Source organism: Osmia lignaria, chromosome 14, assembly GCF_051020975.1.
Source record: "Osmia lignaria lignaria isolate PbOS001 chromosome 14, iyOsmLign1, whole genome shotgun sequence".
In the NCBI taxonomy this organism is placed as follows: Eukaryota; Metazoa; Arthropoda; class Insecta; order Hymenoptera; family Megachilidae; genus Osmia; species Osmia lignaria.
Window position 1 is genome coordinate 1,839,922 of NC_135045.1, and position 15,875 is coordinate 1,855,796.

Genomic DNA, 15,875 nt, shown 5'->3' on the forward strand with positions numbered 1-15,875 from the left:
GTTGCAGGTATATCGCGATTACGTCGAAAGCGAAGAAATATTTGATGGGTCGTACGCGGCGACGGAGCCCGGTACAAGGCGTCTCGTTGCATTCGCGCATAAACGGCGAGCTTTTCTGAATTGTGCATTACGTCGATGCATAATCACGTATAATGGCGAGCGTCGATACATTGTGGTAGTTGCGTCATTTCGTTGCAGCCACGGCTCGAGTGAAAGGGAATGGAAAATATTTTTACCGATGCACGTTTTTTTTTTCCCCCTTTCTTTTCTAATTCTTTTCCTTATGCATTGCGAACGTGGCACATGCCGGTGCCGAGTGCAAGGTCCGCCGATAAAACTTTTCACCTCGGGTTTCTAGCTATGCGATTCGCGATGCCGATGAAATTCCAGGGAACTTCGAAACGTTTCGCGAACGACTCTCGCGGAGTGTATTAGATCGTTAGTGGAAAGTCTGAATTTCAAATTGCACGGAAGACTCGTTTGAAATATTCGAAGGCGTAATTTTAGAGCGGTACAAATTGAATCATTCTCGGAAAGTTCTATAAATCACACCGGTGTGCCGTGCATTGCGTTTCTGCGCAGACTATTCTACCAGTTTTTGCAAAGAGAGCTGGTTCTCGTTGCACCGGGATTGAATGCAACGCAGGGGTAAAGTAGATGCAATCCAGGATGCACACGGTTGTGTACTTCTCTCGTTTCCCACGGGCTGAGACTAGTCCTGGCTGTGGCTCGCTCTAACCTGGTAAAAAAGATGCGCTTCAATGTCGCGTTGTTGATCCTTTTAAAGCGAAGGGGAAGCCTTCGAAGGAGACGGTTGATGTTTTTAAACCTTGCTGCGGGTTCGTGCGTCGACAGAGGCCGGCCCTTTGTTGACTTTAAGGCTTCCCTGATTACTTCATTATTCCGTAATATGCATTTAAGCGGCTGAAATGCAATAGCCCGCGAAACTGAGGTTTCTTATTTTAACGATCGATCGATTTTGATTTAAGAATTTTTTTTTTACCACACGACCTTAAATATTTTGCATCATACAATCGAGAAGGATATCGAATGCACGTGCATTTTTAAATATCCGCATGCCTGAAATTTTGTTCACAGCTTATAAACAGGTGTTAATAAGGGATAAATCATTTTATGCTCATTGGGTGTGAACTATGCGCAACCGTGTAATATGTACGAAACCTTAAGGAGTACATTATCGCCTCTTCGAAAATGCTATGCAATTATGGCTTCGGAGAAACGAAAAATTCCTATCCCAGTTCATACGTAGTCGGAGAGGTTTGATCGATCACGCGGCCTCTTTCTCATAGAATTTATAGGGTCATCGGGAAATACAGGCAGCTACGATCGAGGATACGCGCGTAGAAATCGGTGATTTACGAGTCGCCGGTTGTCTATCCGGCACTCGTTTATTATCACGGATTTGAAATCGCCGAGAAATCTCGGTTGCATCGCGATGTTTATCCGTTCACAATCAGCTGAATCAACGAGCGATGGAAAGTGATTTTCAGAACTTTCGCAGCCGGTCTTGCGAGCCGGTGTCAATGCGAAAACGGCTTTAGAAAACGAGTCAATGAGTCATGCGATCGCATCATTTGCGTATTTATGAGCAAGTTACGTCCGTAGTGTACGCACCGTCTCGTTCGTTGAATTATTGCTTACAACGCGCTCGAATCAGCCGCGGTGCTTGACCTCGCGTGTACCACGAGAAATTATGTAATTCTGTTATAATTACACCTAAATTTCCGATCTGATCATTAATAATACTTTCCTGCAGAATTACGAGCAATTTCGATTCAGCCATTTTAACTTGTAATCTAAAATTTTTTTTTTCTTTCTGTAATTTACATTTCAAAGATAATAGGAGATAGAAAAATTGAATGCTATTGGGAGATTATTAGGTGTACGTTTTTACACCTTCCCACGGATAACTGATTATTATGCAACTTGGACGTTATTAATCATATTGCGATAGTCGAGTATGTAGATTCATTTATCTTGATATCTTTGACAGGTTTCGGTGTGAAACGATTCATCGATTACGAGAGATTTCCTAAGATTTAATTAAAATGAAAAGAAATGCAGGATATTTTTCTAGGATCTATCACAATATTTATAGTTCTATCCAAATGGTACTCTATGGTACTCGAATGTCAATCAATCATCCAAGGAACGACCAGGAGAAAAAGGGACACGAATTGTATTTCAGGGTAATTAACACGAATGACATAGGAAGAGGCTTCTTTTTCGAGCGTCCAAATATGGAATGAGACCGCTACGGGTGTTTCGTGACTTTGTCCGGTTGTGGTGCAAAAACTGTGCCGTTAATGGTAACCGGCGAAGAACGTGGCCAGTTTTACAGTCCATAAACGAGCGTCGTGGCTAGGAATTAGAACGTATTGTGTTTCCAGATGTTATCGAAAGTAGAACGGTAAAATGTTCCCCGATACGATCTACAGGAAGGATCGTACTCGAATATAAAATACATCGACAGGGAAAATCGAACAGACAATTCCGGCGCGCTCTCTAAACGGATTTAACATCCGGCCATGTTTCACGAATTATCGAAATTGTAACCGTTCGAGAGAAAACCGACAACGTTTTCATTTTTCACTCGATAAAGAAACGAAAGTTCTCTTATCTCTCTGTAATATTAGGTTGTTACGTATCGAATGACCATTTTCGAGGGATAGAAAGTCTGGCACGATTCGATGACACAAAAATGAACGAAAATAAAATATAGTCTCAACAAAGTTAATCTGATCGTTATTTGTAGAGAGTTTCTAGCCTAGTTAACAGACTGCACCGACTTTTGTAGAGCCAGCATGAGGTCGGGAAGATCGAAATAAAGGATTGAAATCAATCGGACAAGCATCGTCGATTTACGCGACAAAGGATGCTTTAAATCGGTAAAGATACGCGCTAGTTTCGCGGGAAATTAACTGAGCGTTAATCGGAATGCATAAATCCCGGTGAATCGCGGCCGATGCGGACGTTTAGAGAGGGACGATTTACTACGACAGAACCCCGTCGCGAGATAAACAGGCTCGTCGCTCTTCTTAGTATATATATTTTCCAAATAAATGATCCCTGCTACCTACTGACGTTTAATGACCGAGCCGCATGAATTTCTGCTATTCATTGATGAATAGAATCGTTACAGTTCTCGGATCGATCATTCAGCAAACGTCAATCATTATTAATATCTGTAGAGTATCGGTAGATCCTTATGTACCGATCGATTCTGATTCACCATCTGTTATTTCAAATTGAAAGGAATCTTTACTCTCTTGCAAAAATCGTGGAATAAAAAGTGAAAAAGAGCCGAAGAAACGCTAATTGTAAGTAGTAAATCGTTCGAGACGAACGAATAGTGGAGTAAGGTTGTTCCTCGAAACAATTTCAGCGATCGAGCTGTTGTATGGGAGAGTAAAGGCTGCAGGGCAAAACACAGCCACGCCTACGATTATATCGGCCTACCGTTTTGGATTCGTCTCGATTTCCTCCGAACCCTTGCCTTGCTAGATTCACTACCAGTCACGATTCGTCCACTGTTCAGAAAACGTCGACGATCGATAAACTTAGAAAGCGAACACAAGTTCTCTGTTAAATCGTCCGAGTCACGGTCCGTCGACTGGATAGTAGACTGCAGCTGAGTAAATAGGTGAAACTTAATCAAAATCGTTACGGCCTATTTTGATAGAATTGCCCTGTTCCTTTGAGACTGTTCCTTTGGCAACGTTTTTCACGAAAATGGAAAGCGGCCGAAAGTAAAGCCATTTGAGATGGCTAGAATACGTTGCGAAGATCATAGAAGTCAAGATGACTGGTTTCAAGTTTCTTATTTTATTTCTTATAATATTAAATTATGTTTCATCCCTGATTATGTTTCAACATAAAAATTAGTATGCAATAAATGTCGATAGTTCTAGTGTTCATATAAATAAAGAATCGTATCCAATGAATCTAGTCATTGATGTCGCGATACGTTCCATTTCCATCGATCGTAGCCATTAGCTGATGAGAGTTACCCTTTTCATTGGCGCCGCGAAACCTTGTCTACCTCACCCTTTCGATGGATCGATAAATCAATGAGAAACCGGTAATGTTGCATGCTTTTCTAGCTGTCGGTCGATGCCCTAAGGTGGAAACTATTACCAACGAATGTCATCGATACCAGTCCGGCGTAAAACACAGGTTACCTTGTCTATATCCTCTGGGTCATTGACATTCGCAACTGTTCGACGAAGGGGTGAAAGAAAACTTTCTAGTTCACTCTTGAACTTCACGGATTCCTTGTTACAGTTCTCAGTTTTTTAATAGCATCTCTAATTAGCTTCCTCTAATTATTCATTAATTCTTCGTTAACGAGTTCGATGAAAAAGCTATTTTTGTCTTGGAGCAATTATTATGCACGTGCAGAATGCACTTTGCTTGCATAAGAGTCGATCACCCCTAACCCGGACACTTGAAAGTTTCAAGTGTTAGCCAATGAATTTTAACGAGAATCGAAAACGTTTTAATTGCGGGTTGAAGAGATGTTTAACGGAGAACCGTTTCCAAACGGCGGAAGCGGTTCTTTAATATTAGCACAGGGGTTAGTAACTTCATTAGCAGTGTGTGGACGTTGTTCTATGTTTGTGCACGTTCCTTCTGGGAACCACCTATACTCTGCATCTTAGAATATTCCAAACATTACATCCTTTGTTTTACATTTTTCAAAAGTCTCATTAACTGTTTCGTTATTTGCGAGAAGAGAAAAGAATTACTGTCTACCGATTCTTCTCTCGAATCTGATAAACAATGACGAACGGCAGACACGAAGAAAAATACCGGAAATAATTAGGAAGAAATGATCAAAGTAGCGCGTTGGAATGGTCGATTCGAATGATCGCGGCAGCACGCGAAACGTAATTGCGGCGAGGGGAAGAGGGCCGAGATGTGCATGGATGCAAACGTTGCATTCGTTGAAATTTTGCAGGAACACTCGAGTTTCTTGATAACACGGTTCACGAATAACTTTGGTCACGATTATAGTTCATGTGTGGACGTGTTGCACGCCCACGCCTCGTTGAATTTGCCTGGCGAATACACCGGCAACCATTCACGCGCTGTCTTTTATAACCGAGAATAGCGTTCACTACACTGGTGAAGATGAATCAAGCTTTGTCGAAGCTAGCAACTCGCGGGAAGAGATTTCGTTTTTCGCGAGGAATAAATGATTTATGGTGCACTCGTCCTTCGATTGGCGAACGGTAGTTGGAAACGTTCGATGGCTTGTTTTTAGCACCAGTTTCACCGCGAACAAATCGCCGATGAAAACGGCCGTTTTCACGCCGGGCAATAATTCCATTCGGATCGAGGACTACCGGTGAACGAGCGGCCGATTACAGTCGCGCTGATTTTCTTTTCGCCGATGGTACAGAGAATCCGTGGATCGGCATGAAAGTCAATAACTGTCGATATCTGGGCAGAGTTGGCTACCAGAATACCGACCCGCCAGTGGTTTCAGCGTAACCGTAATCTCAGAGTGGATTCAACCGTGAACTGTGTACTACTTTGTACCGAGTAGACGAACAAGAGAGACGACTGTGTCCTCGGTCCCGAGCACATGCTACCTCGATCCGCGTCACCCTAACATTTATCGCCTGACTTTCTCACGATCCCCGTGATCCTCCTTGAATCTTACTTATTTTTCATCCAACGATCTGGTGTGAAAATGATATGCTTCTTTATTACATACCGAGAAATCGTCCGGAAGGTCGGCGACGCACGGTACTTTGACTCCCTCTGTTTCGAAATGGAAATAAACTCCGTTTATTCGGCTTTCCGAATGTGTACTGTCTCGAGGAAGGCTCGAGAACGAATGAAGATAATGTCTTCCAATGTTTATTCAAAGGGATTATCCCTTCCTCGAACGAGACGCCAAATCTACCGGTTTCTTCATTAATCTCGACCAGGTCTTCCTTATAGGAACACACCTTTCCATCCGAAAGGTCGGCGACGCACGGGACTTAATCTCTCGACCCATATATCCTGATTGATCGCTAATATCCTTCGCTCGTGTTCGATGATCGTGTTCGCGTGTATACGGCCGCGAAAGTTTCTCGATCGTGTATCTAGCGAGGATATCATGTTATCGGTATTCATTGATGAAAAATCCTGAACCGTCCAGTTTAATCTTGCTCGTTCGTGACGGTTGGCAATCGTCGACGAGGTAAAAGCAGCCGTCGTGATTTGCTTTTCCCTTTTGCGAATTACGCAATCGTTACGAGGCTTATCGTTCCCGTGGAAACCTTGTTACACGGTTGTCCTGCCTTTCCAGATCTTAAGAGCAATATTCACGAACAGGGTCGCCTTGTTTCCTATTGTGTTACCAGAACTATCGACGAAGTTTTATGGCCGGTACGAAATATTTCCGATGTACTATTAGCACTGTCGTAATGTCGTTCGAACACGTCACCGTGTAATTACCTTGTACGTTTTGTTCGATTAGAGCCGGGCGGGTGGATACGAATTATATAAGTGTCGAGGTTTCAATACTTTTTCTGTAAATTAGAAGTGAAATCTGCGAGATCGTTCGTTTGATCATTGAAATATAATGGAACCTTTGTTCGGTATATTTTGATATTGAAATTGTGGGAAGGAAAGTAACTCGGACGGTATAATTGTTGGACCTGAATTCAAACCTTAATCCTTTATTTGTTCGGCAATTGGTGCAACCAATTAAGTTATTCAGTCTAACCCGGGCCAATTCTTTCTTTCTAAGTCTGATATCGAAAATGATTATTGAAAAGAATTCAAAGCAGAAAGGGTGAACGTCTGAAATGTCTGGCGGATAGGAGGTGACTGTAAATAGCGTGTTTTGCATAACCCGCAACTCGATCTACTATCGCGTATCAGAAATCGAGTTCTCTGAAATGTCGCGTGCATTGAACGAGTACCCTGAACTCTGTTCGTCATCGATCAGGTTTATTATCAGAGCCACTTTTACCCGAAGAACGACTCGATCGATCGTAATTACAGATACCAGGATTCAGGTTTTACGATTCCCATGGCCTACTTGAAAGCAATCAAGTACAGGAACAAGATTATTACTGTACAAGTAAATTCGCCGACGAAATTCATTACGGGCGTGTTAAAGCGTCATTATGTTTGATTTTAATTAAAATATTTTATGCTCCTCGGTTGATTATCTTAAAAATATGTTCATTTAAAATTCGTTCACGCTTTCACTGCGTCGACTGTTATTAAATATTCATACACACGATCCTCGATTTGTAACTATGTAAAGTGTTAAATCTTTTATTTATTTGCAAATATTTAATTACTCGAATCGATGAAGGGTGTGGAAATCTAGTTAGAAAATAAGGGGAGGACAAAATTGAATCATGATCGCAGCAGGAAACAGAAGCGGTCAACCGGTTGATGTCAAGTTGGAAGGAGAAACAACGTGGTGCATTGTTCTATGATGTATCGGGGTGCATGTTGAAACTTTCTACTATAAAAGCATCGTAACAACCAACCGAGTTGGAACGATCGAAACATCGTCAACAAGAAAGAGAGAGAAAAAAAAAATACTTTTCGATGCGTGGCCCGATAATTTACTAGATTGGAAACTTGACACCGTTACGTTTTCTGCTTGTTCCTCTATCGTTGTAGTTTGCGTTTCCTTAATCGATTTTCTATTTTTTTAAAAACGAAATAGACATATCGATACATGACGTATGGACTGTGTTTCTATCAGGTGCGAATATTCTTTTGTTGCTTTTCGCGGCGGATATCCGTCTCAGATATCCCGATGAATCTTGGTGAAATTTCAAACACCGTTTGCTCGCGTTTTTCATCGGCTTTCATACCGTGTTTTGCATAAGTCGACAAGTTTAACTGACATTCCTAGCTCGATACATTGATTTAATCAGATTTTCTAATCAACCGTACCTTTAATGTTTGCCGCTTGCTAATTGCCCTCGAAAGAACGCGATATTAGATTTACATATTTCGTTAAGTATTTCACTCGTAATAACTAAAAGAAGACGAATTAAAGAAAATCTTCCGTGCGAAGTATCTCGCATTTCCATTCGAACAATCGCAATAATTCGTAACGATTCCAATGTCAATTTATTGTTCTTGTCGTGTAATTGGAGTCTTCGCACGACCTGAAAAGAGCAGAAAATCGACACTTAGAGACACGGATGTGGGTTTCTATAGTGGGTAGCTGAAAGGCAAAGAATTCAAGATCTTCGAGTAAATATTTGTACTTTTTTCGGTAGAAAACAGTTCGCGTGTTCTCCGGTTATACTTAAAATTCCCTTCTCTTTTAAAAACTTTTCCATCTACTGCTTTCAACATTTCAACCTTCTGAAAATCAATCAGGTCACGTGTACGATATTTGAACAATGCGATGATGATATAATTTTATCAAAAATTTGTATCGGTTATCGGTATCAAAAAATTCTCTATCGAATGTTGTTTATTTAGATGAACATTACTCGCATCGTTCGATATGATTTTTTCTAATTATCATCGCCGCGTGTTTCAAATATTACGTAGATAGAAAAGGATAACAGGTTTGAATTTAAGCAGACAAGTTCTTTTCAAGCGAATTCGAGCCATTGTTCGCGCGGACGAAATACTGGTGGAAAAAAAGCAAAGTGGTTGAAAGTAACACGGTGCAACAGCAAACCGCGAGTAGCAGTTGCTACTAGAGATAAGTAGAACAATTGCACGTAATCGTACGCAATCTATCGGAGAAAGTGGGCTAATGCGAGCTAAGGATACCGGCAACGCACACCTTTGTTCCTCGCAGATTTCATGAAATAGTCGTTGAATAAAAAGATCCTGGCACAGGGGTTATCGGCGAGCACCGGTACGAATTAGAATTATTGATCTGAGATACTCATGAGATACCAAATAGATAGGAGATTTTTATCTACGTATATTACAGCAAACAGTTGTAATATTCCAATTAAAATTGTTGCAGTCGACGCTGTCAAACGATGTGATCGATACCGTGTCGCGTTAATTAATTTCACCGTCACTTATTTATTCGTCCGCGAAATTTAATGCACCTTTTAAACACGTTTCTCGCTCGTAAAGGTATAACTTAATTCACCGTTTCCCATCGTGTATGGAAGAGTTACGAAGATCGGCATCGATAACGGTACCTGTTCAAATTTAAAGCCCATAAATCGAACAGCGCTACCAAACAGGTACTTTCGAATATTCGTGCGCTTAATAACTGTACTTATGGGTGTACATTTAACACGTTTTCGGGCTCATCGAATGACGTTAATTAGATGCGTAACGTTTCGTGATTAATGGATTCATTCGTCACCGTTCACATACATTCTATCGATGTCGATTCGACGAAAGAGATTTTTCACTGCAGAACGTTTCATGATTCATACAATTGTTCGTTCTTTTGTCTTTTTAATATCTTCAACAGAAGAGTATAAGAACGATTACATCATACAAACGTGGTACTTCTTTATTTAACGTCCTTTTTTTTTTTTTTTTTTTTTAAAAAGTCTTCTGTAATGATGTAACGTCGACACGGCCTCGATCTTTTAATAGCCTAATATTAGAGAGACCTTTATTATTACGCTAACGATACGTAATACTGCACCATCGAAGCTTTATTTAACGAGGTATTTGCGTTTGATACAACGATGTAATTTCATTGAAACGAAACCGGTGCTGGTATTAACTTTCGCACTATTAGGTAATTACCGAGCAAAACCTTCGTTACGTTACATCGTATCGCGCGATCAAGAAACGTTTTTGCAAATCATACCACGTTAAAATGTGTAATTTAAATATTACAAAGTTAACGATCTGTTCAATTAAATGATTTCAGGTGCTCCAACGAGACATTGAGGCGCACGGTCGCATCGTCAGCTCGGTGGTGAAATTGGGCGACAAGGTTTTCGCGCAACAGCAAGAACAACAGCAACAGGAGGAACGGGAGAAAGAAACGAGAAAAGAACAACGGGAACCCCCGCAAGCTTTACGAATCGCGAGATCACTGGAACGACGTTGGCATTTGCTGTTTCTACGTGCCTTGGAATGGCAATGTCACATCGAGACGCTTGTATCTCGCATAAGCAGCAAGGTGAGTCTCCCTTTGCAATACTAATTCTTTTTAAATCCAATTTTTTGTATAAAAACGATTTTTCAAACCTATATTACGGAAAAATCGATATTCGAAAAATAGGAAACACGATTCAAAAAACAAATACTCGATCATTTTCTTGGTACACCCGGTATGTTAACAAATTGACTGACTTTCGCACAGGTTCCTTAATTTTATTGTTTTGCAATATTAATCCTTTTCAACTCAAATTTTTTGTGCATGTATAAAAACGATTTTTACGGCTGATATTATGGAAAGATCGATATTCAAAAGACAACAAATTTAACAAGTTGATTGTCTTTCGCTCGGGTTCCTTAATTTTATTGTTTTGCAATATTAATCCTTTTCAACTCAAATTTTTTGTGCATGTATAAAAACGATTTTTCAAACTGATATTACGGAAAGATCGATATTCGAAAGACAAAAAATTTAACATGATTCAAAAAACAAGTACCCGATCATTTTTCTTGGTGCACCCGGTATGTTATCAGGATGATTGACTTTCGCGCTGGTTCCGTAATTTTAGTGCAACGAGGAAGTTTGCCGGCCTCGATGTAGGAGGCATGTAAGTGAATATGATAATGCTAGAATAGTCGTTTAGCAGTTTTAGCGGTGGGTGTTCGTTGACGAGATGAGATTTGTGCGGTTGAACCGTGTCTTGTTTAACGGGATTAACAAGCAACAGGAAGTCACGGCTGATTTTCATTCGTTTTATTCCGCAGAATTATTGTTAGCAGGCAACTTTTCTTTATATTCAAATGAAATATTCGAACAAATGAAATTTTGCTCATTTTTGCCCGAGTTCGTTAGGCACGATAGCGAAACAAATGATTACTTTCTTAACGAAGTAATTTATCATTCGAAAAGTTAGAAATCTTAACGCTTAGCGATGCGAGTAGTTGAATTCTTGAACAAATGGTTAATCCGGAATGCCAGTGCTCGAGCAAACTGTATCAAGCTGAATCGGGTATCGGTAAGAGCCGTAACAGGCACGAGAACGTTGTTCCTCTTTTTACGGGTACATCGTTTCAGCGAAGCGAGCCAGTCCGTGCTAAATATACAGGCTGGATAAAAAGTGTCAGCTCGCCGAGGGAAATCGTTAATTATCAGGACGAATTGCATCCGGCGAAGCACCGTCGATGTATCGGCGATCGGTGACTCTGCTTCGTGTACCATTTTCTTAAAAATTGCACCTCGCCGAACGGAACGTCCATTCGTATCACCTCGAGCGTACTCGCGCTGGTAAAACGATCCTCTCTTGTAAAGTTCGATCAACCCTTTCTCTCCTACGTCGCTGGCGGTCTCAGCTCGCTAATAATTCAGCGCCGACGCTCGGGGCATAAATAAAGGATGCTTCAGGGTGGCATTCTAGGTGTTAATAATTAAAAATTCAAATAATACGCAAGCTACCGTGATTCGTATCGCACAGGGGTCAGAAGCGAAAATTTCACTCGGTTAAAAGCGTGACGATAGATGCAGGGAATCGCGTAAAACTTTCACGCGAGCCGTACAATCGTCGTGTCCTGATTTTGGACTTTTCACAGCTTCCTCTTATTGTTAGCTGTTCAGCGAGTTTCAAAAACGGACACCGTGAAACTTTCGTCGGTAGGAAACGGGCTCGAAAAGACTTTCGCCTGGTATCTCGGATGGAGATCGATGCAACAGGATGATTCGTGCGGTCAAGTTTTCGAGAAACGCGGTTTTTGCGAGCGTGTCGACATACAGGAAGTTTAGAGCAGGAAAATTTTCCGGGAAATGTCGGAACAGGAAGAAGATTTTCACTTTCGTTTGTCCCAAAGCGAAACGTGACATCACGCGTCAAGCGAGCCAGGAAACTCGAATATTCCCGCTAATGAATTTTTATATTTTACTGAACTGCATAGGGAATCAAAGTTTCTTTTTTTCTCTTCGTTTTTCAGTAGGTCGTCGTTGATGGCTGGCAGCGATCGTCTAGAAAATTACCTCATTTACACGATGTTTAACGGTTCGTTGTGTTGCTCGTTGCATACCCATGAAAGTGGAATATTTAGGTTGAGTTTCACTATAGAAAACCATGCGTTTGCGGATGGTTATGGGTCAACGAGCCCCGGGCGTGCAATGTTGGTAAACATGGATGCAACCTCGTAAGAGATCATACTGTTATGATTAGGTATACGGTGGATCAAGAGAGTACTGGCGCACCTTACTTTCCTCGATCAATTTTATTCTTTTATATATTTTCTTAGAATTTATAAACGACGTAGTGGCATCATTAAAAAGAGTACTTTAAACAGTCGCCACGGTGAGTCACTGTTCAAAATACCGAAGCAAGTTTTCAAATACGACGTCTCTAAAAATACGGACCTTGGAGCTGTCAGCAGCTTGATCCACGCTAGCCGTTGAAAATATTTCCCTTCTTTTCAAGCATTTCTTTTCGAAGGAACGAGTAGTCATGAAACGTAATCGAAAGTACACTCTGGTGAAGCGTTGCTCGAGCTCATCAATCATTCCTCTCGGCGTGGAATGATTTTCACGCGACGAAACAGGAGGATAATAAACGCGTCGCGTTTGCTTCCGGGGATCATTTTTCGAGGTACCAATTTCATTTTTTTTTTCTTTTTATTCTTAATAAAATTTAATCGAGCGATCCATTGTTCGAGGATTCAACATTTATAAATAGTTTCCGATTATAAAACAAACGGTTGAATAACAAAAGTTAGAATCGCACGATTGCTCCGCAAAAACGTGTTAATAATTCGCGAAAGCTACGAGTGTTTCGTGAAAGTTTGCCAGGCACGTGTTTCACGGGCAAACAGACCATATCTCGTAATACGGGGCTCAGTTTCGTTTTCGTTGCTCGTTTTCCATACGTTTCGATCGCTTATCGCGTGACTACACCGATCTACCGATCTACACGAGGAACGAGGCTGCGTCCTGATAACTCGAACCTCCCCGACACGCGGCGATTTCAGTGATCGCCTTCTCGTGTTCGCGAATGATTTGCACGGACGTTGATTCGCCGTAATTCGTTGATATATTTATCGGTTAAAAGCGACGTTAACGTCGTCGTTCAGATTCCCTCGGAGAGATGAAAGCGTGCGAACGCTCGAGAGACTCGGTGCAATTTTTACGAGGGTTTTGCATAGAAAGTGTGCAACCTTCTATCAGCTGTCTTTCAACGACTGTTCGATCCGAGACACGTGTTCGGATTAATTAATGCTTTTGTAGAATATGTCCGGGCTCGAGTATAATTACTGTTTAATGATCCGCGTTCACCGGCGGTAAAAGTGATTTTTTTTCCTTAACGTTTATGGGAATTCTCGGGAATCGAAAGGAGAACAGAGATTTTATACAGAAGAAAATCTTGGTACTCGAAAATTATAACGTTTAGTTAAACAAGATGGAATGAAATCGGAAGTTCGTTGTTAGAGGTATTCATCGAACTTAATAATATATCTTGAAACGAGTGTTTGTAATTAAATGTATGCTTGTTACCTCACGGTAGAAATTGCATCCGCGATTATACTGGATCGACAGAAGGTAAAAGATTCGTGAAAAAAAAAGTTTAATATCTACGGTAAGTAGATATTACGTTGTATATCCTGATTGTAAGAGATTGTGTTTAGAAGCGAATAACCCAATCCTCATATTTTCCTCTTCGATTAATCACAATTATCAGAAACTCTAAAAATATTTGATAGAAGCATAAAACACAAGTATCTTCTGAAATAAATTTTTCAATTAAATTAAAAAATCACCCGATGCTACTCGGTTACTGAAAGTTTTATTTCTTTCGTTATCGTTCTCCGCGATAAGAAAAACAGCAAATCCGTAGAAGGCTAAAAGTGGAGAATGTCAGTAAACAGGATAATGTAGTAAAATGCAATGCATGTATACACGTTGTCGGAATTTGGAATTTTTCTCCTTGCTGTTACATTGCTCGAATCAGATGGAAACTGCACGCAGGGTCGCATAATGAAACATATATCATGCGTGTACATATGTGTGTGTGTCTGCATATTTAACCTCTCCAAGGGAAACACGGACATATTAAATTGCAGCGTTTATAAGCATCGTGTGGTTAGTTATTTGCAAGTCTAACGATCGCTACTACACTCGTTTCTGTATTACTACCTCGCCGCTATAATCCTCAATAGACTTTTCACGTTACATAAACACGTTTTTCCATACAAGGATATTTCAACGTTTCCAATGAATTCTTTTTTTTTCTTGAATAATTAATAAGCGCTGCAGATTTGCACGAAAACCTTTCATTATTTTCTTCCTTGCAATTGAACCTTTCATCGAAATGGAAAGCAAGGTTGTCAGAGGGGTATTCGAATGGAAAAGTCTTTGAACAAAGGGTTTCATTATGTTTGCTGGCACACAAAATCTTCGTTCGTTCGTTGATCGTTCGAGACTGACAGTCGACCTTGTTTTATTACATACAATACCATACCTGCCGCAAACCTTTCAACCTTCCTAGAACGGACGGTTCAGGTATAATTACAAAGGCTTGCGCACTTTGCTCTACGAAATTCCCTATGGTGGACAGTTCCTTTCAATTGATCGTAAGATATCTACGAGTGATCGTAGGTTATTCCTGAACAATGGTATCGTTTAGCAAGATTCCTTTCTTGTCTTTGTATTTACGATGCTTATAAACCACTGGCAAAAGCGTATTTTCTGTCTTATTTGCATTTTGATTTATAAAAATCTATCTCCAACTTATGGTAAATCAAATTCTTTAACAATTCTTTTCTAATTTGATTAGGACTCGTAACTTTCAATTCCGGAAATTCAATTCTCATACAGTTCTTAACATTCCCGAATAAAGCGATAATTTTTAGTCAAATAAAGATACACATCTGCTTATTACAATTTCGCAAATTAATTTTTCACTTTCACGTGTCTCGCTGTCGGGTTAAGAGTCGGATACTCTGTCTCTTAAACGTTTAAAATCCACCATTCTACTATTCAGTCTGTGAAAATCGCTTTAGAGAGTGCTGGAAGAAAAGTGGCCATTCTTTATGCCGGCTTTTACACAGATCCGTAAAATGTCCAAGAAAGTCACCGTTTCATCTTTGTTCGTTGATCTTTTGATACGACGCCGCGGTGGGTTTGTTTCGCTCGCTCGAAAAGGCGAAAGTGAAGGCACGCAGTGAACAGCGATGAACAAGGTGTAGTTCATGGCCGTATTTGTCTGCCATTAGTTGTTCAGCGCCTCGATATCAAGGAAATTAATAGAACCATCTGTCTGAAAAGCTTGCCAATTGAACTGCACCTTTCCAATCGCGAAACCATGGTTTCCATTGTGAAAGAGTTTCAGAAAATTCATTTAATCTCTCGTTATAGATCTTCGTCGTTGGTACCTGTTCTAGAATAGGCATTTTTCTCGCACAACGGTTTAAGATTCAGGTAATTCGGCCTGGAAACGCGATCAGGTAGCCGAGGTACCAGCAGGTTGTCGATGGTAAGGGTCTTGGTCGGTTCGGCTATCGGTGTCAGTTCACTTTTGGACACCGGACAGCGAGCTGGTGCATCGTTCTTCCACGTCGCTCCATTTTCTGTAGATAGAAGACAGTTCGGTGGTGATTTAAATCGTTGACTTCTCGTTCCAGCGACATGACAGTGAGTGATTTACTTTTTCTTCTGGACAACACCTTCGAACGGTGGTCGGTCGTTCTAGCTCGTTGCTCGACATGAACTTTATATTTACGAGCGTGGCGAGTTAGTTAGCGAGCTGGAAATGATTCTGAGA

General features: G+C 40.7%; 1 protein-coding gene across 4 annotated transcripts in view; it reads left to right on the top strand.

The window, feature by feature from the left end:
- LOC117609149 (uncharacterized) overlaps positions 1-15,875 on the top strand; it is an 80,942-nt gene that overhangs the window by 23,598 nt on the left and 41,469 nt on the right. For all 4 annotated transcript variants that reach the window (XM_034335113.2, XM_034335116.2, XM_034335112.2 and 1 more), the window contains exon 7: positions 9,860-10,114. In XM_034335113.2, the coding sequence (XP_034191004.2) occupies positions 9,860-10,114 (255 nt within the window). The remainder of the gene's footprint in view (positions 1-9,859; positions 10,115-15,875) is intronic.